Source organism: Phlebotomus papatasi, chromosome 1 (genome assembly GCF_024763615.1).
Source record: "Phlebotomus papatasi isolate M1 chromosome 1, Ppap_2.1, whole genome shotgun sequence".
Taxonomy (NCBI): domain Eukaryota; kingdom Metazoa; phylum Arthropoda; class Insecta; order Diptera; family Psychodidae; genus Phlebotomus; species Phlebotomus papatasi.
Window position 1 is genome coordinate 58,082,747 of NC_077222.1, and position 26,054 is coordinate 58,108,800.

A 26,054-nucleotide genomic window follows, 5' to 3' on the forward strand; every position below is an offset into this window, starting at 1 on the left:
AGCTTACGCTGTTTTCCGCAGCAAACCCCCTTATTGTTCAGTGGATTGATCTGACAAACATGAGTCGATGGACAGGATTCTCCAGAAGACTGAGGTCCACATGTGATCTCCTGACCATTCTGCTTCAGAGGTTCTCCTTCAACGCAAACACTATCCATAAGTGGAACGCAGATTGGCATCATTGGACAGGGAGTGTCTACACATTCAACCTGAACCAATTTGCACTGCTCGAAATTTGGACAATGAATCTCTGAACAAGGATCCCGACAATCACACGTGCGACATCCCTTATTGTCCAGCAGGAATCCATGCTCACACTGCTTTACACATTTGTACAAAGGACATTCGGTCATTGGTTCTGAAAATAAAAGACACACAGGTTCTTACGATATTCCTTATCATTTTTGGACACTCTCTTGTAAAGCGCGAGTGTTTCTCTTTAGCGCAATCGTGTGAAATCGATTTTATCGTTGACTCGCTTGCGACAATAGGGCTGTCTTGAGACTCCGACCATAAAACAAAATCAAACAAATGTGGAAAGTGACTCACCACCATCACAATTGGGCTGTGAATTATTTGTTCTGGTTCCACTTCGTTCATTGCCCAAATTATCCACGCACCAGCACACACCATCAGGTCCACATTGAACCGCCTTCCAGCTACCATTGCGCTCATCGCACTGAGCAATGTACTTTTGGCGCGCAGGAATACCAAGCTCAATGGACTGATGCAGTTGGATGGACTGGAGATGCTGGCAGGCAGTCTTTAGCTGAGGCTCCACACATTGCGTACCGCATCCGTTGGAACAGCAACGTTTTGTTCCCTCGCAATGAGAGTCAGATCTGCACTCATATTCACAGGCATCGTCATTTCCAGGAGGCACGAGGAACGGACACTGTCCAGGCTTCCGTGGTAGGCATGCGGGTACTGGTGGACAGTATTCCCCATCGCAAGAGACATCAACAGTTCGACATTCCTGATGTTCAGGACATTGGATATTGTCACAAGGATCTCTGCACTGACAAGATGGACAACGAGAATCTGTGTCCAACACAAATCCGTACTCACATCCCATACGACAAGTCAAATCCAGGCACTCAAGTGTCTCTCGGAGTTTCTCACACTCTTCCAAACTAGTATTGTAAGCCCTGGTACGAGGAATCTCTGTGCCAAATCCATCAACACACCAGCACTCCTCCATCTGCATTTCAACCAGTTGATTGTCAGCTGGAGGAGTGGATTTGCGCTTGGGCTTGTCGAAGCTGAACAAATTTTTCTCATCTGACACCGATTGGGATTTTGGCTGTGAGAAATCAATCACTTTGGCAGTACGCCCTTCGAGACCCATATCTTGATTATTTAGGATCATCTCGGCAAAATAGAGCTCTTCGGGATGTGTGGTAGGATTGAGGATTTTCTGTCGCAAGAAATCCACGAGATTTCTAATATTGAGATCCTGAAGAGCACGCAGAGATTCTGTGGCTTGATCCATATTGACAAGTTTTACCTCTTCTGTGGAAGAATGCCTTCTTGGGCGAGACAGGAGCATCTTCATTTGACGCACATTATGCTCCTCAAGGAGTCGTTTCTGCTCCGACAGAGACACTTTCACCGTCTTGGTGATACACTGGCGAGGGATGTACATTCCCTCCTTGTCACATGCAGGACTCGAGAGAGCCATCACCATGCCCTCCTCCGTGCCTTCCATCCGTTCGGAGAAATCACGAAGATACTCACACACTGAAATTTAAGATAGGACTTAACTTATGTTATTTCTATGATCTGTGAGAATTAAACTTACTCGTTTGCTGTCTATCAATTTGGATCTCTTCTTTCGTGGCTGACACCTGGAGTGTCTGAGGACAGCACACATTGTTGGCTTCCTTATGCAATTTTGTGCATTGATAGTCCTTCGGGCAGGCAATGTAGTTAGTCATCGCTCGACCATAGCTCTCTTCTGGTGCAGCATCGAAGAAAGATTGGGTTTGGAATTCATCTGTGTTGATGGAGTCCAGGCGACAAAAGAATACCTCCCCTGTGACATTGTCAGCTAGAGGAGTACCCTCCTCGCAAGGATTAGAATATGCTAGATCGGGTTTGCAGATAGGCTCAGAGGCACATAATGAAGATCCCGAGATACATTCAGGATCCTTAGCTACTTCGCAGTGTGATCCCATGGGGCAACGATACCCCTCACACGGTTCTGAACATTCGCACGTTGGACAGCCGTTATGATCATTCTATATTTGAATTGAGATAGATTTTTTAGGATTTTCTTTTACAATAATTAAAATATTGTGGTTCTCACTTTAAATCCATATTCACAGACAGCGGCACAAATATTGTGATCGCAGCCCTGAGGAGCATCAACGCTCCGTCCTGAAGATCGTGCTTCAATGATAAGAAAGAGGTCAGATAAATTGTTAAAAAAAAGTAAATTTCTAAGAACATACCAATGAGGTTTTCGACACCGTCGCAATCAACGAGACTTGCAGCTCCCATTGTGCCTTTAATCTTGTGTCCAGTCTTGGAATCTACGCACCAGCAGACCAATCCATTGCGAGAGCACTGCTTGGTGGAGAAAAGGCCACCGGGTCCATCACACTGGGGTATGTAACCTTTCCCCTCGCGTTCATTCACAGACAGCAACTCCGATAGCATTCTCGCTTGATGGCACGCTGTAATAAATTTCGAGCAATTCTCACATCAGCTTTAAGTGATCCTCTCCACATTTCACTGATTTCGCCTGCAATCGAACTTTCTCCATGTGCATGAGGCTAAATTAACTTGGAGGGAATTACTATCAATTGTAGAGAAATTTTCTTATATAGATCTCTATACTCAAATTCACATTGATCATCACCCTGATGCACATGATCCTCCGCTTAACCAATATTTTTTTTTCTTTAGTTCTTGCTATCACAATTATAGTTTGCAAAGGTTGCAATTAAGCTTAAGTTTAACAAAATGCACATTAATTTATTAGATTGGACAATTTTATAGGTGTTACCCCTATCAAATAGAAATTCAAATGTATAAATTACTTTTTAAACACCTATATCCAGAAATATTTTAACGCACGGTGACTTCGTGCAAGTATTTTAACACACGGAATAGGAAATGTAATTGAAATCTACAGTAAAATTGTACAATTGGAAATATATAATTATCGACAATTTTGATCAATGCTTCTTTCACGCCATCGAAAACGCACATATTGAGTTCAAAGAGAAACACACCGATTTTGTGTTATTTCTTTCATTTGGCTCAGAGCTAGAAATGCAATTTTTTTTTGGTCATGAAAAACAGAACGATCGAGTGCAAAATTGGAAAAAAAAATTGCAGTGGTGCCTAAGGGAAAAACTCGGTTGAAATTCCCTCTCTTTCAATTAACTTTTCACTCACTGCGTGTAAAATTTCACAATTGTTTTCTTTTTAAAAATTAAATTTGATCTAATTTGAATTTCAGAAATATCAATCGATCAATTAAGTCTAATCAACATAACAAACACTTTATGATATACTCTAAGGCCGTAACATGCACACAGCACAAATTATTAAGTCAAGTTTTTGCAATGATTTAACTTTAACTTCTCAATCAGAAAATTAGAATATTTTATTATTCCTCTGGTAAATCTTTTAGATACACTGAGAGAAATCCGAAAAAGTTAAAATAACATTCCCGAAATGTTAATTTTACCCTGCAGTTTTAATCCAAAATCGGTGTAAATATTACCCTTTTTAGGTGTATTAGGGGTTAAAGGTACCCTTTTTCATGTTAATTTTACCCTTAAAAGGTGTAAAATTAACATTAAAAAATGTTGATATATTTTTACACCTAAAAAGTGTTAAATTTCTGAGGAAAAAAGTTAATCGCACCCTCTTTTTTCTCAGTGTATTTAGATCATGATATTTCATGAAATCAAAATTCACCTATCATTCTCAAACTTTTTTCATATGTCTATTCAACACTCAAATTGTATTATTGAACAAAATTGAATAGGTTGTGATGCTCAAAAAATGAGGGGTTCCAAAGAGTGGGATAGACGTTCAAAAAGTTTAAGAAAGAGATTTGAATTTTGATTTCGTGAAATTTTCCTGATGTAAAGTGTGCCGGAGCCATAAATAATAAAAATGTTTGATACAGAAAGTGGAGAATATGGCTTTCCAATTATAAATTCAAGGGTTTACGCCCATTAAGCTAATTTTGTTTTATTACATGATCTTTGTATCATAAAAATGCAATTTAATATTTATTTATTAGAAACTCTTAAATCTTTCCGGACCGTAACATATGCAGCAAGCAAATTTCATCATTTTTCGATCAAAAATATCTTAGCTCAAGAATTAATTGGGCTCTTGTAAAAAATCACGCCCCTGGCAAGTTGCCTGAAATTTGAAGCCACTTTCTCATACTTCGATTTAAAGGACATTGGGCAAAAATGTATGGGAGTTGGCCTATGTGGCGACCACAGATGTGGCTAGGCGCATTTTATAGGTAATGTTGTAGGATTAAAAACTACCGAGACCCAGGACGATCCTTTCGAAAAAATACTATTTTGACATTGAATTACTCAACATCTGCTAAATGGATCTTCATGAAATTCGGTATGGAATCAATGTATGACTTCAGCTTCTATGGATCCTACGCCCTCCCCCCACCCCTCCTTCCAATAGCCACTACACAATATGTGGACTTTTTTCATTATAACTTTTCTCTGAGAACAAGTAGAAAGCTGAAACTTGGTATGGGATCAAAGTTTATGAAAGGTTCCTTAACCATGTATATAGGCGACTCCCCCCTACACCCTTTCTTGTAGCCACCATACAAAATAATGACGTTTTCTACTATAACTCCTCTGTGAAAAGAAGTAGAAATCAGTAACTTGGCATAGGATTAAGGGTAATCGAAAGTTCTTTAAGTGTGTATATATACGTTTCCCTCTGCCACTCCTTCCAGCAGTCCCCATACAAAATGAGGACTTTTTCCACTGAGAAAAGGTAGACAGCTGCAACTTGGCATGGGAGGTTTATGAAAGGCTATTCAGGCATATAAAATGTGATTATGGTTTCAAAAGAAAATAAATAAATAAATCACAGGTAGAAAAATAAATTAAAATACGTAATGATTCTACTGAAATCGATGAATACAATGGGGCCATATCTCTCTCAATAACACATTAAGAGTATCCGACATAGGTATTGTAAAATAATTAAAATCGGTTGCATTGTTTCGAAACTTAACACTTTTATTATTATTTGAAAACTTTGATGACCTGGAGTGCCCCTTGCGGTCGACTTGTGATCTTATCTATAATGTTCCTTTGTAGGATTTTTCGACACCTTTCGATTGAGTATTCATTGATTAAATTCGGTTGATAAATCTCTGAGATATAAGGTTAAAAGTTTTGACTTTGAGCCCTTATGTTTCAATGTCCTCCTACGCATGTTATGCATTGTAAAGACTTATGCTTTTATGTCCATGTCGAGGATAAGCAGTCATTTGACATATTTTGTGTTACAAATTATTCTTTCCCTTAATAAAATGCAGTATAAATGCGCACATTTCATATAAGAGATTATTTTTCTTGTATGAAAATAGTTTTTTTTTGCTCTAGAACCTTTCCCCCATGGTTTAGAATTTTGGTCCCGAAATAAAAGTTGTTACCTATACCAAGGCCTATTCAATGATATAGGTCTCATTGGTGGTCGCACCATATACCACTTTTGCCCATTGTCCTTTATATGGGAATTTTTTTTGCACTCGCGACCGTTACATTAAATAACAAAAAGGTGAGAAGTTTTTCCGTATTATAAGATTCCTTTCCGTATGGAGGGAAAAATATACTAAATTTTTGTTTAAATAATTTTTTTCCTCGGAGCACTGTGAGCTGAGTCCGAGATCAATTTAGGAATTGGCTTCAAATAGCTCCATATAAAAAAAAACTTGCCACATGCTTGCAAAAAATATTCTGAAGTTCATAATCCTTATATTTTGTAAGAACATTTTTTTTCGTTTCTAAATAATCCAAAAAAAAATGTTTTTCCCAGAATATCCATATTTTCCCTTGAGTACTAAGTAGTTTACAAAGTGCAAATACATTATTTTAAATCCCTTATTAAGAAGAACTTTTTTTGGTAAGTGCGCATATTTAAATAAATGAATTCTAATGAAATACAGATAACGTGTAATATTGTCGACATTAAAATTATATTAAATAAATTTCTGAATATCAGAAATTGAATGTCCTCTTTGTCTTAAACAAAAAATCTTAAAAGGAGAGCTCACCAGTTACATTAAATGGTTGCTGGCAGTTAGTCCCACATCCATTTGTTTGGCAGCACTTCTGCAGCTGAGGACATTCAAGATCATGCCCACAGGGTATTCCACAAACCAGTCCAGCTGCCGGGGAAATTTCCTGGTGATTGACACCAGGACACTGGCCGGGTTTCTCATACTTGAGAGATGCAGGACAACATACCCCGTAGTCGTTGCCCAACTGCACTAGACACTTATACAGTGGCGGACACGAAGGCTTGCCTGGGTCTGTACCACAGAGGAAGGGCCTAATAGTTCCGGCAATACTCAGTGGCTGACCCACAGGGCACATTTCCGCGAGACTTCGCGCCTTCTTGCACGTGGGCACCGGCGGGCATGGTTCATTGCTGCACTGTACTTCCTGTGGGTGACACGAAAGGGAACCAGGGCAAGTTATGCCCTCGCATGGGTCGCGACACTGACACACTGGACACCCACTGCGAGCATCACGCGCAAATCCAGCTGGACAGTACATTCGACATGAAGAAGCTGAACACTGCCGACTCACAGCTTGACAATCAACTTCTTTCTCACTATCTCTCCTTGTACCCACAATCTCAACTCCATACTCATCCACACACCAGCATTCTGTACCAGTGATATCATTGGAACACTGAACAGGTTCAAATGCTCCAGCTTCTGTGCATCTTGGAACTCGAACGGGTTTACCCCCTTGTTCACTAAGGGCCCGGGATCGACGTGATTCAGCCCGTCGTAAATGCTGACATGCGGTCAAGAGATCTACAAGATATGGAGAAATTTGTTATAGACTTTAAAATATTAGATTGTAAAAGTGTAAAGATCTCTATACATGATTATGGGTTCAGTAGGAAAATACTTTATAAATCCATCATAACAATTTGTAATAAACTAAATCGATGTAATCTGACTTTCCACAAAGCTCACAATGCGTGAACATTTTTGGTAATCTAATTACACAATATAATTACAATTTTCTAAAACATTTTATATTATTTTAGGAATTTACTGAGCTGCAAAAATTATTTTTTTATAAATCCATAATCCCTTCCCCTATAATATGATTTCTGTATTCATTTCTATTTTTTTCTATTTATGCAAAACTACGAGTAATGAAAGGAAAAAATGAAAAACTCAAGGAAAATAGTCAGCTAATTCTTAATCATCTCTAGAAACTAAAAAAAAAATTTAAAAGTCTGAAAACCGTGAAATTATTTCGAGGGTAAATTTTGGCAAATGTGGGGATACCCTTAAATTCAATTTCCAATTTTATTTCTAAAATTCTTGCATGTAAAATTAGGATATTAAAGAAAAAAATTGCTGAAGTGTAAAAATGAAAATATTTTTATTTTCTAGAGAAAAATATTTCAAATTTTATTAAATTGACCGAAAATAATTAGGCGACAAAAATAAATAAATTTAGTTAAAAAGAAAATCGAATTTTTGCGGAAAAATATTACATTTTAGTCAGTATAATACCCTAGGCACATTTACAACTTAAGCCGAGAGACGACTCAGTGGAAAAAAAATGAAAATGTAGTTTAACCATTATTTGTAATATAATTACGCTAAGCCATGTCTCGACTAATCGTCAGGTCTGTCAAGGCCCTAAGAAACCTAAATCTTCACATAAGTAGATCTAATTTATAAATTATTAATTAGTATCTAAGATGATCGAATAGAATCTTTATGAATAAATCTTTATTGTCTGCTTGCCTTCCGTGATGATTTATCCCTAATTTTAATATTCCACATTAGTTAGTTATTACTCAAATTTGAGTTTTTGTTGACCAAATTTTCTTTTGTGAATAATAAATTAATTCAAAAATACAAATGTACTAATAAATTTACGCGTATCTTTAAAAAAATATTTTTTGGTTGTCCTAAACCTTTTAGTCACAAATATACTCAAGCTAATCCTCGAACATTTGTATTTAGACCGGAAAGGGACAATGGACAATGGGCAAAACAGTCCAACCTTTCGTCACAAATGAGACCTATTTGCCCTATCGACAACTTTTGTTCCGGGACCACCCCAAAAGTATATAGCAGAGGCACTAGAGCAAAAAACGTATGCTTAAGAAATGGGTTAATTATTCTTATAAAACTCTTACAAAACGATAATTTTTAAATCATATACTAACACCTATAAAATGGGCCTAGTTTGCCTAGTGCTATCTTTGGCAAAAGGTTGGTCCAGCTAACATGCTTCCATATATTTCTGCCCATTGTCTTTTGGTGGTAAAGTATCAAAAAGGTAATTTATGTAAAGAACCTATATTCCATGAACTTAAACTTTCAGTGTAGGAACATTAGCCTAGCATTAGCCTATGTCTATTTGAAGCTTAAAACTTGGACTGAATATTGCATATAAGGGGCAAAAGATCTATCAGATTTTGAAAAACCACCAGAGGTTAGCAAGAACCGTTTGAAACCGAATAAACGTCAAATGAAAATTGTACGTCAATATAGTCAAAACGCTACCTGGGCAAATTTATTTTGACGTTAATTCGGTGTCAAACGGTTCTTGCTCACCCCTGAACCACATAAATTGTTTTTTATTAGGATTTCGAGACAGGTACTGGGCCATTCACATTTTCTAATAAAGATACTTATTGCAAAAAAATTCTGCTTTTTCTACTTATTTAAAATTCATTTATAACTTATTAATTTTTTCCTTCAATAATTTTACCACAAATTTCTAACGAATAATGTTTGTAAAATAAATGCAAATAATATCTTCTCCCACGAGCTGAATAATATCTTTTTCCATAGTCATATCTATCGTGGAAGGCTTCAAGTTTTTTTCTTTCCAAATCCATCAATAAGACAATCTTTACAATTTCTTCTTAAAGAAAAATAAAAAAAAGATACAGCGGATCTATGACCCAATTTTAATCGTTTAAGTTTAAGCAAAACCGTCTGAAAAATTATCTTCATTATACCATACTAAACATTTCTGAATTTAGAACACCACAAACATTTATGATAAATCCGTTAATCTTTGTTGTAATGGTCAATGATCTCTGACAAAGCCATGCATTCTTATCGCGGTAATTTCAGTAAAATAAGTCTGGAAAATTTGAAAAACATAAATTAACGTTTCCCATTCAGTATTCCGATGAAATGTTTAGAAAACAATACGTGTCATTAAAGAATTATTAACTCATTTTATGTTCTTTTGGTATAATAGCTTAAAATTTATGTTTTATAAGTAGAAATATGTAATGTTATTTAGTTGAGCATGTAACCCCAATAGTCGACCTTCAATATATTTTGCAAGAATAATTGATATGTTTGTTTTAGTTAAGAACAATGCTTAGAGAAAACGAAAATATTGAAGTCACTTGAAAAAGAATAGTGCACAGATGGTTGTGGGAAAAAAATCTACTAGATAATGTGGGAAGGTATTTCCCACCTTCATTTATCTATAGTCTATTTTTCAAATAACTAATATTCAACCTCTTTTTAGCATATATCTTTTTTTTAGTTAAATATTTTAAATATTTAGGACTAGCTTCGTGGGAGCATATGATCGATTTTGTAGATCAATTTAAAAACACATTATTGGCATGGATGCATTGCTAAACAACCTCGAAGGCAATCACTGGTACCAGAGATCGCGAGTAATGTATATGGAGAAGAAACAGGTATAAGAATAGAACTGATGGTATCTCCATACATGCAGAAATCCTCCCATTCTCTATATCTGCATTTCTTATTCTTCCATCATTCACGTCTTCTCATTAGTTTCTCGTGCAAAAGTATAGCAGTAGTTTTCTTTATCGTCGTCAATTTGAACGCTAAAATGGTATATTTTATTTATTATACACTCTACCAGCAACTAACTGACCGACTGACACACAACCTGGAATAACGGATTATACATCTTTTATTATTTTGTATCTTGGTGCGAGAAAAGCGCGAGCAAGACTGCGGCAAAATCATCAAGCCATCGCGGAATCTTGTGGTTTGGTTTCAATACAAAATGCTTCAACATTAAAATTAAATTGTTAATCCAATTGTAAATTAATTGCATTTTATGTATATAAGAATGTGCACCATCAGCAAACAGTCGCGCTCTTTTCCCCAACTCAATTTTTGTATTACCAAGTTCTTGAGCTACCATTTTCTGTTTTATTGAACAACAACAGGCGGAACTAACGACGTTCCTCTACATTTTGCAACTCATCAAAGAAAAGAATTAATGGTATGAATAAAATAGTTAAAATTGTCTTTCTGGCACTTGGTAGTATAGCGTTAAATAAGAACAAGAAGTCTTGTGAAATAGCTAACAAATTGTTGCATTCTGCACAACATTTGCATGAGAATTATTTGCATACATCAGCAATAAGTGAATAAGGTAAGTCCCAAGTCTCTAAAGTGATTCACAGAGATGTTTCTAAAAAATGAGCAATTTGAAATGTGTCTAGGAAAGGAGGACAGGAAATACTTTATTCGGACATAAATCTCTTCTGCTTTAAGATTCAAACGTTTCAGCATCACGGAAGCTTTTACCAAAAGCAAAACTCTTAAAATATTTGAAAATAAATAGAGACTTTTATTTGCTAAATACGCAATGGATTTGAAAATCAATATTTGTACACGTTTTTTTTTTTGCAAATTTCTGTTTTAAAGATTTCCAGTAAAAATAAATTTATTTCCCATCTTCACTTCTTTTATTTATACTTTAAATTTCATTAAAATTTTGATACAGAACAACAGAATCATAGAACCATTGTTATAATCATTAAAAAAAGTGAATTATTCCTCTAATGTATTTTTATGAATGTAAAATAAATTTTGCTCTTTTAATTATGAAACAAATCTAGCTTTAATCTTTAACCCTTTAAGGACGAGGGGGTAAAAAATCATTTTTTTTTCTGACTTTGTAGAGTAAAACTTTACGTTAGATGACCGTAGGAAAAATTTAGTTTTTGGGTCACTCACTGCGGTGATCTTCGGTGACCCCCCCACAAGTCAACATTCTCTATCTAACTAACTTGCCCAAATTAACCCCCACCCCTTCTATCCCCTCCAAAAACATGTTTTTTTGACTTTGCAAAAAATTGGCCCTGGCGATTTCGTCCATTTTTGGATATGTTTTGGAGGTAGTCTAGCCGAACATTTTTAGGTTCGAATAAGGTGAGAAAAATAATAAAAAGACTATTATAAAAATAGATTATGTAAGTCTGCAGAAAATATTTTGGTATATATCCTAGAACCTAAGCAATACAATTTTCTCTACGAATTACTCGTTTTTTTACATTCGGTTTTCGTAGTTTTGTTACATTCGGTTTTCGTAGTTTTCTACGTCCGTGTATTTAAAAGAGCTAATAAAATTAATGTAAAAAAAGTTGACCAAATAGCCGTCTTTAGATCTTACTAACCTTTGACGTTAAAAAATGGTTATTAACAATTATTTACGAAGTCTTTGTAAAAACGAACATTCGGCATTGACATATCTGAAAAATTAAAAAATAATAATAATGAAACGATCCATTTGCGAGATATCTCAAAAATAACCGGTAATTCTAAGTTATTAGGAATTTTGAAAAAAGAACGAATTTTTAAATTTAATATGATAATTTTATGATTTACGTTTATGTCAAAGTCACAATGAACGAACTCACAAAAAACCCTTTTTTAATATTTTGGAACATAAAACGAATTAACATGAAATCTTCGAAAACAATTTAAGTTGGAAATTCAGTTTAAGTGTTTACTACATTTGCTATTGCTTATAGTTGTATATTTATATTTTGTTATTAATTACCCCGGTATATGTATGCAAAAAGTGTAGTAGTGAAGCAGTCGTTCAGCAATTGTTCTGGGTTCGAATCTTATTTAGGTTCCAATAAATTCTTCTAACATTAAAGGTGTTTGAATTGCAGTGAGATTTAATGTAATAATGATATGCTTTTGTTGATCTTCTATGCTATTTCTAACATTTTTTAATTCTATTTTCACATCTTTTATTTACTGTTAAAAAGATAAAAAGTATTAAATAAAAAAATTGGCAGGATCCTAGACAATATAGGTTACTCCTATCAGCATTTCATGTTTTCAATATATTATAATTGAGTTGTATAATGAATACCGTATGACGAATACAACTTTCCAATTGCGCGTGCATTAAAGAAAATATTTGCAAAAAACTATAACATCCATCTCATTTTCAAAATATTTGTGTAATAGTTCAATTGAAAAATTATTACAGCAAGGTTGATAAAAGATTACTTGTTGCTCATATATTTATTTTGCTCTTCTGACTATATATACATTTATAATGCACAAGAAGAAACGCAGAATTACTCAGAATACCCATTCACTATTGCCATGCTAATTTTCATTATTCAGGTGTCCATTGCAAAAGTGCTTCTGGATTGTGATCGCGTAGTGTTAAAGATCTTTATTATGAAACTCAAGTGCGAGCAAACAAAATTAGAAACTGGAAATACAAGAGTTTCATTTTGCATTGCATACATTTACTGCATGAAAATTTAAATGAAACATCCCACTTGGTGAATATGCTGCGAGAGGAAAAAAAGCCAATTTCTTTTGTATATCTCCTGATGGCTTTTACTTTCTTTTTGCCTATTTCGATAATATGGATATTCAATTTGGCCAGTATCGGCAGCATCACGCTCAATATATTTATATACTATCAAATATCGCACAAAATGTTCCTCTTGTTCAACACGAGTGCGTACCAGAGGAATGATGAATTGACGATGCGATAAGGTGTGTTGAATGGAAGAGATATTTTCTGAAATGTTGCGATATGGATGCGTGCTTTGAAAAATTCACACACTGTACCAATGAAAAGAGAGTTTTCAAGCACTGTGGCCGACCATATAGGCCGCTCTTGTTTTTCACTCATCAGAATGGTCATTTGAAGAAAGTGAAAATATTCCGCACTTTGTTAAAAAATAGTGAAAAATTGCAAAGAAAAAGTGATGAAGAACAATGAAGTCACCAAGGGAGGTCAACACTTTCCACAAAAATTACAGTTATATCTGGGGAAAAGTATCAAATTAAAAATTTATAAGTTACAAAAAAATCACTCGAGTAAGAAAAAATACAAAACAATTTTGCTCTGATCCCACTTGAAAATAATGGCATTTTTAATCAAGAAAATGTTTCTAACGACTGTGTTGATCATAAATGGAAAGACTGGTGATTTAAAATAATATTGCCAGCGTCTTTTCCAGGTTCATCCTATGCCACTAAATTGATGCGATGATGTGAAAAGTCTTGACTCATTGCCTATTCGGAATGTGAAGGCTATATTGCCTGGGTTTTCTTGCTGAATAAATAATTTTTAAGTCTCTTTATGGCATGAGATATTTCGTGCTTGACATTTTTGCCACTTGTGAGAAATTATCAAATCATTTCCACATTTCTGTATTGTTACAAAAGTCTTCTTACGCGAGCTATATTGAATATTCTGTGCACATCGAGGTAATTCCCAATTGATTACACGATTACACTTTTTCATAATCCTTCAAATATTGACACGTCTCTAACTCAGAGTCCACATTAGAGTTATTTTTAAATATCATTTTATTTAAGTACAAATATTATAATTGGAAATGTTCTAAAGAATTTTTAAAGCGGGATAATAAAAATCTCATATAAAACTTATGATACATGAAACATAAAACCTCCCTGATTGTTAAACACGATTTTGGTTGGCTAAATTTTAAATTTTACTGTTAAACATTTGCGAGCAAAATCTAATTCTTTTTCTGTTTTAGAAAAAAACTCATTTGCTGAGGGTAATTAAGCCTAACAAAAAATACTGACTGGAAAGCCCTATTAGGGCTCATCTAAATAAAATAACACAATCTAAGAAGAATTGGAGAACTGAAGGTGCCAATTGCCATGGGCAAAAAGATCACCATATAACAACCTTCAGCAATCAGAACCCATAAGGATAGTAGGGGTTGGGCGTATTAAAAGAATAAAGGATTAGGATTGATGGGATAAGACCGTCGACTGGGTTGACATGTGTCGTACAGGCCGTACGCTCTCCCTGATAAAATATCTCCGTAATTTAAAAATGAAATAAATTACGTAAGGTTTAAGTAATATTCTTTTTCGCTTTAAAATCTGTGAGAAAACTATAACTGTTACATAAACGGAAATACCCTTTAGAAATGTAACGATTAACTTTGAGAAAAGAAATGTTTATCCGACAGAAAATTTTCACGGTTTTCAGACTTTGTGCAGTTACAGTTTCAATTTTGATAAAATATTCGCAAATATAAAAGACTAGTTTATTAATCAATTTAAATAAATAAATTTAAATCAATTCAATAACCTGTTAATGTTTTTCAGCTTTACATAAAAAAAACTTTTCTATTTTAAATTTTTCTTGATATTTCTACAATTTAAGTAATGCCAATAACTTTTATAATAATAAGTAACACAATAACTTTTGTTTGTAAACATGTATTCAAAATTTTCTATGAGAGAGAGCTAGATGACTAGATCTACCTTTCATTCACTCTCATTGGAAATTTTGAAAACATGTTTATAAACAAAAGTTATTGTGTGCTGGGCATAATACTTAAGATTAAATCTATCAAATGAGAAAGCTTTAATATTCTAGTTCTAGTTAATACTTTACTTACATTTAGTTTATGATTTCCACTACTAGTTACTCAATTCACTAATAATTCAAAGACAAGTCCTACCCATGCTTCCCTCAACAACTCTCCACTTTTTGATTTATATTAAAATTATTTCCTATATAATAATCAATAAATCATCATGACAAAAGAAACTCAAAATTATTGCCATATCCATTTATCACAAGAGAGAAATTTCCTCATCAAAGTCTTGTATTTTGAAAAGTCATGTAACAAGCTATTTGCAGTTTGAATAAACTCGCTATTGATGGATTTTGCAAAGTAAAAGACTTTAATTGAGTATCCATCCAAAGTATGTGTGAATAAACTCATAAGCTTAAAGACTTTAATGTGGAGAAATTGAAATACCTTCGATGCAATAACGTTATGCATCTGTCTTTTTTCCCATTTTCTAATTATACAAAGTATTTTTTTAATCAATTTCTATCACGTCAATATGGAGGAAAACATCGCACTATGTTCATCATTTCGAAAGATATACACATCCGTGACAACGAAGTTTTTATGAGAATTTAATTTTCGATAATTTGTTTGTAATCAGCATACATAATTTTTTAAATTTTAACGAAGAAAAAACAACTAAAAGAAATGCGAATTTTTTTATGGGTGAGAGTTTCGTATAAAGCACAAAATTTAAGATATCGAAAGTCAGCAAATTTGTAGTATACCTTTTAAAATTTATGCGCAGCGCATGATTAAGTATTAACCAGTATAACACTATATATATACGCAATTTATACATCATTTCACTTACCTTTACTGGCTGCAACTTCATTAACTGCTAATTCCGTGAAAATGACGAGAACAATAAGAAGCAATGCACCTATTTTCCAATTGGTATCATAACGGGCCATCTTTTTTCCTCACAATAATTCCATAAGTATGTGCAGAGTTGTTTAACTGGAACGACATAAGATAAGAGTACACTCAGTCCCGGCATTAAGTCCTTCGGGATTATGCACCTGACGGAATTATGCACACACAATTATGCACATTTGCCTACCATCGGGGGGAGTCAATTTATGAAATCATTTTTGAAATACGCCTGAATGCATACTATGGTGCGACGCGGGAAATTTGAAAACATTTTGCTACTTTTTCAGAACAAAATTTTAATTTCCTTTTTTTAAGGTATTTTTTTTTATTATTCTAACCATTTATTGAAGAACTCTGGCCATGTACTGTTTGTTAATGCATTTATATTGTTGAATTAGTTGAAACATTTGAATCTTTTTGTTTGAACTACTTTTACCGACTTTTACTCTGCGCGAAATTCGTTCAACGGTCAATTTATTCAAAAGAAAGCCCCTGTAGATATGCAAATTTTCTCGATGCATAATGCCATTTCGCGCGTTTTTTTCGGTCCCGAAAATGTGCATAATGCCGGGATCTAGTGTAATGCCCTTTTTGTCTACTCAACGAAATAAACACTTTAAATGTACCACAAAAATTGGGAAATTAGTGATTCCGTTTTGAGATGAATGGAAAAAGAAAAAAAAATATGCTAAGAAGACGACTAAAGTTCCACTTTGTATTTCGACCGTGAGAATTTCATTATGCAAGGTTTAATTTTTGTGTTCGACATCGACAGATTAGCTACGGACGGATGATCTGCTTCTAAAGCGCGACATTCAGAGTTTAATAATCACCTTTCAAATAGGTAATCTCGAAAACTAAGTTATGCCATTTATTTATTAACCCAGCTTACTTTAAATTTCAATATATTAAATATTTATATCTAACTTTGTAAAGTTAATGAGTGTTTAACAACTGATCGATTAATTCTATTAGTTAATACCTATACATTTTAAACATTCAGTATTTATCTGAAATCTTCGCCTAATGCTTTAAAAATTATTCTCGTGTTGTTAATCTAAATTAGTAAAATTGTTCTGCGAAATTAACTCACGATGCACAGCATAAGTCGTAACGTAAGTCGTAAGATTTACGCCTTCGAGCATGGTATAAATATTTCCACTGTTTTCAATGTGCCGGTTTTGAGGAAGTTTAAGACATTTGTAAAAGCAGTGCGTAGATAAAAAAGTAATAATAGTAATTTTTAATAGAGCATATTATTACTACCTAAGATATTTTATAACAGGCTAAAATCAGTTTAAAGTTATAAAAGCTCAGGAAGATCTATCAAACAATATATATTTTGACCAGTTTGTCCAAATCAAAAGATAAATTTATTTGATTTTCAGAGACGTGTAACATTCCGGTTTTAGGGGTGAATAAGGATACATTTAGAAGATATATGAAGGAAATATCCTAATATTTCAATCATAAGATTGAATCGAATTTGAAAAAAACTAATGGCTTCCACCTTTTAGATCGGGGAAATTTCATAAAGTCCAAATTTACACACTTTCTTTCCTAAAGGTTCTGCATATGTTTATCTTACTCTTTTACATTCCTTTTCTTCTTTTGAATAACTCACCAAATTAAATTTAATTCAGCCCAATTTTGAATTCGAAAGAATACAAAACACTTATGCAAATCTTTTGAGAAAGAAAAGGACGCAAATTTTGATTTCATGAAATTCGTCTGATCTAAAAGGTGTGCCAGATGCATAAGGAATCAATTTCAAGATATTCCCCGAAAAATGAGATTTTGATTAGTCAAGTATAATGGTGGAGTCTGAACGGGAATATTATAAGGTCTCCAAGTCCATATTTATAGCAATGAAAACTAATAACTTAATGTAGATTTAAAAATACGTGTGCGTAATAGAGCATTCTCACAATATTTTCAAGTATATGTAAACACATTTTATCAGGAAAAGTAAATTTGATCAGCAGAATTCCAGATTTTGATCAGTAAAAAGTGTGATTCATTAGAAAAATTAAGTTTGATTAAATATTAAATAAATGTAAATAAATTTAATGTTTTAATATTATTTAATTTTCGGATTTAAATAAAATAAAAAAAAACAAATAAGACGGTGACATAGAAACTAAAAAGACTCTTTTACTTTTTTATAATTCTATCTACAATGTAAGTTTAAGAATTCCAAAATTTTACGCATACGATTCTTTGAGGGATATAGGGTAAGTGTGTCAAATTTTGGTATAGTTGCATGCAAGCGTCAAAGTTTCAAGTTTGAAATGTAATATTTTAAATTCAAATTGATTTTTTTTATTCTTTCTTCTTAAAAAGTGTTGTTTGGAACCTTGTAAAGAGTTTACCGTCTTTATTTACTGTATAATCATTCTTAATACATTTTAAAATGAATAAAAATATAGACATAGCTTTGGTGCCCTATTTCGGCCACCTTCATTCTGATAGTTCCTTGCCCTTCGGGAATTCTTCCAATATCTTTTTCACGTCATCTCGTTTGTCGAAGGTACGTTTTTTGTTATTCTTTTGTATTGTATAATCTCTAGAGAACGTAAAATCTAAAAGTTCATAGAAATTCGAGTAAAAAAGGTGGCCGAAATTGCAAGCTGGCCGGAATTTGGCACACTTACCCTACGAACTATATAATATAATGTATCTATCTAAAAACTAATATTTCTCTCTGTTCTCTCATAAGAATGTATACGATAATTTATAGATTTTTTTTAACCTTTTAGCTTCAGTTTTTCATATTTTATGAAAGTATTATATTACGAAAATATGTATTTACTGTAATATCATTTGTTGTTACTGTAATATCAATTGTTTATATCTACTTTTAACATTTTCTAGAAAGATTTTCTTAAGAATTATTTATGTATCAGTTCCATTATACTCTGGGCTTGTATTTAAAGTTTCACAAAAATCCATAGGAATTCTTTTGTGCCACTTAATTTGAAAATGTGCGATATGTGAAAATTTTGAATAAATCTTGTGAATACCCATAGTTCTAAAACCTTTTGTCTGCTTAGCAAAACCTTCTCAGCTGTTTCATTCAAATTTATCGAACAATTGACAATTGAACGGAATTATTTGCAGATGCTGATGAGAACTTTTTCAATTTCAATTCTTTCACAGAAAATTTACTGTTTTTCTCCACATTAATTGACAAAGATTTATTGCAATTCTTGAATTGAAAAGCGTCTTGAGTAAATCTCACTCGGGAATTTCCCGCAGAGTTGACTTTAAACTTCAACAAAAGAAAACATTTCATGTGAATTATTGTCTTGAGAAGGGCGTCAAGGGTCGACAATGCAGTGATAAAATGTAAGAATAAATTAAAAAAAAAATAAATAAAAGTCTGAAACATAGCAGAGGTCACCTGTGGTGTTGCAATGTGTTGCGGATCTTTGAGAAAATATAAAAAATACGTCTTTAATGGCAAATTTCAACAAAGACCTACCCAATTTCAGTGTCTCTTCAACCATAAATCCGGAAATTAATTTGTTTTTGTTCAGTCGAGAAACGTAATGCGAGTTTATATAAAAATTTTCTCCTAATAACATTTGAAGCAATCGACATCTATAATTTATCTCTTTTTTTTTTACTCGTAAAGTGAGTAATATAAAATATTAGTTCACTTTTTTGACTTCTTGCCATTATGAAACTTTTCGATTTTCCTGCATGAGTGATTTCACAAAAGGCACGAAAAATGTCTCGTAAGTTATTGGTATTGTAATTAAAAAAAAAAGATAAATACAGATTGTTTTTGTTCTCTTGTGAAATTATGATTAAATATATGCATACCTTGAGTTGTAGGTATACTATTTATTTGTCACTCATTCCAAGCCCCAATGAGATTGTTTTCATACCTAAACCCGTGTAAAAACTTCTACAAGTGAAATAAATATTTGTTTAGGAACCAAATTTCCGAAGTGCTTTATCACAATGAAAACACCATTCATAGTGTATGTGAATTTTTTTATACAACTTATGCTGAAAGGTGACCATTGTTGAGATTAGTTTAGTTTGTATTCAATGTCAAGCTGAAGTTTTATGCTTTAAAATTCCGCCACTGATAATTTTTCTACTGATGAATGAATTATATAAGTGAATTGTCTCTCTCATTGGCTTTTTTCCCTTAGAAGCCCGGTGAGAGAAGAAAAAAACTGACTCAGCAATTATCTAGAATTAAGTTGAAGGTTGATTTGTTTTCAGTGTTTTTTTTTCTTGTTATCAATATAAATTTCCAGTAATTTTTTATTGATGTTTCTGGGTTAATTTCAAAACATTTATTAAAAAAAAGAGACAAGTGTCTGTATAATTGATCCAAATACATTCAGGGGAATTTTGAAATTTCCAATATTAAAAAAATTGATATAACACAAAATTCTCAACAAACTGCTTTGATAGCATCTTAAAAACTACTCTTGAATCGTTCCAAGTTTACCAAACGAATGTTCTGAAATACGTCTTAGAATTTTTTGAAGGTGCTTTTAAGTTCAAAGATATAACTAAAAAAAATGATTTATTTGAAATTTTCATGCTTATTATTTGTTGTTTTTTTTCTTATGGCGTTAAACAAATAAAACTTGGTGATGTTTCTTCTTAATTTATTCTTAAAATATTAAGCACTGACACAGTTTTGAGTGCTTAAATTATTCAGCGAAAACACCCACATTTAAAATTATAAACACAATATTTAACACTTTTTTGAAAACGTTTTGCAAAGAAAGTTGTTTTACTGAGGAAAAGTTCTCAAAAAGATGTCTTGCCTCAATCAACATTTACTTTTGGAACAATTAACTTTCAAAACATTGTTAAAATTATAGTTTTAAGAGTGATGCATATTTAGCACATGAATAACATTAAATCTTTTAATTAATTTATTTATTTCACATTGACAAAAAATATTTGGCCTGCATGCAAAGAAACTGAAAAAAAAACATTGTATGCATGTTTCTTTTCCCTTTTGAGTAATAGTTTGTTAATAGATAAGATCAGGTTGTTGTACTAAATGATAAGTAATCTTGGGTTCTCACTTATGGTGTCTACACACTAGAAGAAATTTTAAAAAAAGGCGTTTTTTAAAGAAATTTCTACTAGTGTGTAGTGGCCATTGGAGAAAAAAAATATTAGATTTGAATTAAAGAATTTTAATTTTATCATAAAAAGTTTATTTAAGACAAACTAATTGGATTTAAAGAAGATAACTTTATTTTTTAACATGCCACCCCTGTTTCTATGCGACAGTAATTGTTATTTTTAGAAGCATTCGATTTTGAATCAGTCTTTTCCACTTTTTTTAACTGGTTCGAACTCCAAGAGAGAGCAGTTTTAGCAATCGTGTTTATTTCAATTTCTCTCCATCCTGGCTGCCAAACGGTAAAAGATATTGACTTCCGGTCTTCGATGACCCCCCCCCCCAACAAGTCAACATTCTCTATCGAACTAACTTACTTAAATTACCACCCACCCCTTTAACCCCATCCAATTTTATTTTAGATAAATTTAATGTTTTTTTAGTATATTATAGTCCTTTACAACTCTATACCGTAACTGTCATTTAAATTTAAAAGGGACAGATAATCCTAACCGGCTTATGTAGGTGAGATTCTTAACGTGAGCTAACTCGGAGTGCATGCAAATTCGATTTAGAGCTGAAGTTGGGAGACGCCATTCAGTTATCTTGAATAAAATTCGTGAAATTATACAAATTTTGTATTTAAACCAAAATATCAAGGATTTGGATGAACTGACAGAAAAGTGTTATATGGGTGAATGTTCTCTATAATTTTTCCATAGAACATGATCTCATCGATTACTCAGAAGCCAAGATAATCGAGGTTTTTTGTTTCTGAACTCGTTTTTTCATCCAGAGTTCCCCAAGTAGTCATTTGTTGAACTTCAACTATATCAAAGAATTGTTGTATTTTGCGGGACTTTCCATTTAAACCCCTATTTTAAGTGTCTTGGTGGAGTAGAGGCAGTCAAATTGGCATCTGAGTGATTTCAAAGCGTTATTATGGGAAAAATCAATTTTTTCACACTTAAACGGCAAAATCGGAGTGATAGCGTAGTCTGAGTGGAAAATGATGTATGGACGAAATGTAGAGACAAATGTGCTCTACAATTATGTTGAAGTAATCATCAAAATCGGTTCAGCGACAGTCGAGATAATTGAGGTTATGTGATATTGAAATTGGTTTTTCGACTGTGGCGCCCCTGGTGTTGGTCCCACGAAGTTCAAATATTCTAGAAAGTTGTAGCATTTAGTGAGATCTTTCGTTTAAGCCCTCATTCATCAAAATCGGTCACATAGAACCGGAGATATGATTTTTTGAATTTCGTGAACTTTGACCCCTCATATCTCCGGTTCTATTGAAACCACAGCGCGCATACGCACCATTTTGGAAACGTCCTAGACTGGACTACAACATACTAAAATTTCATTAACTTGCACAATGCCGTTTTTGAGAAAAGTGACTTTGAATTTCGATGAATTTTGATGCTATCCCAGCGCCACCTGTGGTGACTTTTTGAACTTCCATCTGAAAGTGCTCATCGAGACGAAACCAAAAAGGTAAAATTTATGTCGATATGTTAATTAGAACCGGAGATAGAGGCCGGTCAATGTTCGAACTTTGACCCCTTATAGCTCGGGTCAGGGGTTATGGATCGACTTAAGGTTTTTTTTGTTTGATAGGTATAATCAACGGCTACAACATACTAAATTTTCAGCCCAATGCACAATGGAATTTTTGAGTTATTTAACTTTTAAGATTTAAAAATTTTCTTTTTAAAAAAAGCGCCCCTAGCGGTGGTTTTATGAACTTGCGATGTTATAAGGAGAAGTGGCATTTCACGAGAGCTTTCCAAAAAGCCCTCACTTTTTAAATTCTGACAATTAGAACCGGAGTTATGGCCATTTTAAGAAATTTTTTTTGGACCCTTATAGCTCGGGTCAAGGGCCTCGAGTGGGTCAGTGGATAGAGTAGTAGCTCTATGACTGCGAGGTCTGGGGTTCAAAGCTGAGCAGCAGCAGAAAAAGATTTCTCATGCCATATCGGCTTTGAATTCGTCCAGTGAATGAATGAATAGTAATGTCAATGGTGCATATTGACAAAAAAGTGAACCGCCTAAACAATAGAGGCTGGTACGAGAACGAGTTTCGATGTGAAAGTGGTACTTCAATCGATACAAATATTCGCTGTCACTGATCCCAAACACACACCGAGAAGGGATGCTGTGACATAGTAACGGCACTGACTGCTCACAGAGCTGTGATATAGAGCGGCTACCCGTATCGGGGGATAAGATAGAATAGGAGTGGGGAAGCATAAGGGACCCAATTGGTGGCCTGGATGCATCGGAATATCCGAAATGGAGAACTGACCCCTGGCAAAATCTTATCTCTTATCTTATAGCTCGGGTCAGGGGGGTCGGGGGACTTTAAGTTTGGTATTGATGGAAAGCTCTAAGGCCCAGCTATAACATACTAAAATTTGAGTCCGCTGAATGCCATAGGGGCGGAGCTATTGAGAAAACAAAAAAAGGGGGGTCTTCAAAATGGCGGAAGGAGGGGTGGGGGGTGGGGGGTCTATGCACCAAGTTGCAATTTTCACCCGATATATAACCTTTGCCGAAAACCGCAAGTCAATATCTTTTTTAGTTTAGGAGCTATTAAGCTCCAAAGAGCGGCCGGCCGGCCGGGAACGTAAATTAGCCACATATATATTCGTGATCAGGAAGTGCTGAAACACATTTTGGCCAAATTTGAGGTCGATCGGACGACATGAAATTTTGTTAGGATTATAGTAGGTGAGATTGTTAAGAATCTCACCTAATAATAAATTTCATCTTACTGATGTTAAATTTTTTTTGGAAATTGTTAATAATTTTAATCTTATTAGATTTTAGAATCATAATACATGAGGAAAATATATTTTTAAATTATTTACTTCAGAAGAGACATGTTGTAATATTGCTATTGATCAAATGATTGTTTAAATTCAGCTGAGCAAACCTGAGTTTGTAGGTAAATATTTCAAATTAAACCCTTAATATGTTTAATAAAAAAGATAATAAAATGAGAGGTTGTTGGACTTTTGCTTTTAATTCACTTTTTGGGGTTTACATTGGTGACAACTTTGAACAGTTGTTCATAAAAATTTCTATTTATTTTATTAATTTTCTAGCGATTAAGGATGGACAAAAAATATTTATTTCTTTTCTAAACTCTAAAAAGAATTATTATAAACATCAAAACGTTTTTACTCTTCAATTTTCTTTGAGCAGATATAGGCGACTGTAATTCCAAATATAAGGCATTATGCTTTTGGGATGATAAAGAAACAACTCGCATATGTTATACTTACTTTATATAAATAATAAATAAGGTATCATTTTATGCCCTTTTGCTTCAAAGTAATTGAGCAAGTAAGTGAAAAAGAGTTAAATTTTGAAAAATATTTATAATTTGCCTGGACTATCTAAAAATTAAATTAATAATCTTATACAACGAAATTTCGAAATCGCAAAAGTTTACACGGGGTCCCGGGATTATGAACTTCGTGATTATGCACCCAAATTATTATGCATTTTGTCTATACCATTAGAAACTACTTTGCGAAATCATTTTTGAAAAATTAATTAATGAATACTATTTTATGATGCGGGAATTTTGAAAACACTTTATGTTTATTATTTATCATAAAAACATTAATTTCTTTTATTACGGTAAATTTTTTGAATATATTAACAATTTATTGAAGAACTCAGACCACATCTGAAACTTTTTGTTCTGGCTAAGTTTACTCCGCGCGATATTCGTTCAACAATTAACTTATACGGGCTTCATACCTAAGGCTTAGCCATAAGGCTTAACTTTTCTAGATCCTTTCTGTGGAAATTTTTTGGAAAATTTTGACCTAGAAATAAACCATTATGGGGAATTAATCTATTTGAATCAGAAAAACAAATTAAATTGGTTGTGCGACTGAATTATCGGTTTTCTAAGTCGTGTTCATTCCTATTCTCACTTATGGTCATGATATTTTGGTAATGACCGAAAAAGTAAGATCGCGTGTACAAGCTGCAGAGATAAAGTATATCCGGGCAATTTAGGGAATCCCTCGCCGAGATCGAGTGACGAATGTATCCGTTCGTAAGGAGCTAAGAGTCGAGGAGTTGCATCTTCGAGTTGAGAGTTTACAACTTCGATGGTATCGTCATGTCCACCAACGCATGAATGAAGAAAGATTCTCCAGAAAAGCTATTCAAGCCATTGTAAGGATGCGTAAACCTCGGGGCAGACCTAGGACAACATGACTGAATCAAAATTCAGAATTTTGTCTTGGAGCACCTTGGGGTCGAACCCGAACATCTTCTTGAAGTGGCGGAAGATCGACAGGCGTGAGCTGTTAACCTTGATGTCATGGGCCCGCGACCCCAATAGGGATAAGCGGTTGAAAATGACGATAATGATGGTTCATTGTTCGAAAGAAATCTCACGAGAATATGCATATTTTCTGGATGTTATAATGCCATTTAGCACGGTATTCCATCCCAAAATTGTGGATAATCCCAGAACCCCCTGTATAGTCTTGCCACTGATAATTTAAATGAAAGTTTTGTAACTTTTTATATGGGAATTATAAAACTTTAATAGTTTTTCTGCAATTTGTTGTACGATTAAAAGTCTGTGCGCAAAACTTGTATGAGTTTTAAAGTGTGCAACTTAGTATAATAATAAAATAAATGGAATGTAATAGATGAATTAGTTTTTTCTAGAATTTCTCAACAGGATTTCAAAAAAAATCTTTATGTGAACCTGCGATTAGATCTTTCTTGAATAATAATTTTAATTGGCTAGATGGGTTAGACTCTGAAAAGTCGTTCAACAGCAAATTCCGTTCGTGTTGGGAATCTTAATTGTAGAATTTGATCAGGGATATATTCCTCAAGAGATTCCATCCTTGGTATAACGAAAAATCGTCTCTGATTCTTTCGTGAGATGAATAACCATTTAATTTAATATCTGTGCGTTTCATAGAAAAATCGTGGTCGATGTACCATCGCTCAGTGACGAAGTTTCAAATACAGAAAAGAGTTGCTTACAAACTTAAAGAGCTGGTGCTACGCTGAAGAAAGAAAGTAGGCCTTCGACGGCTTTAAGCCCACTTTACATATCCATCAGCCATGTGTTTGTTTTTCTTCACGCACTCTGGGCAAAAGACAGCGCCACGAAATACATTGAATAC

At 33.7% G+C, this 26,054-nt stretch overlaps 1 protein-coding gene across 1 annotated transcript in view; it reads right to left on the reverse strand.

Moving 5' to 3' along the window:
• LOC129809027 (uncharacterized) overlaps positions 1-26,054 on the reverse strand; it is a 45,557-nt gene that overhangs the window by 1,953 nt on the left and 17,550 nt on the right. The window contains exons 2-8 of the mRNA XM_055858887.1: positions 15,710-15,855; positions 6,290-7,060; positions 2,454-2,678; positions 2,309-2,391; positions 1,802-2,240; positions 550-1,740; positions 8-358 (exon numbers count right to left, since the gene is read on the reverse strand). Coding sequence (XP_055714862.1) covers positions 8-358; positions 550-1,740; positions 1,802-2,240; positions 2,309-2,391; positions 2,454-2,678; positions 6,290-7,060; positions 15,710-15,809 — 3,160 coding nt within the window. The 5' untranslated portion in view covers positions 15,810-15,855. The remainder of the gene's footprint in view (positions 1-7; positions 359-549; positions 1,741-1,801; positions 2,241-2,308; positions 2,392-2,453; positions 2,679-6,289; positions 7,061-15,709; positions 15,856-26,054) is intronic.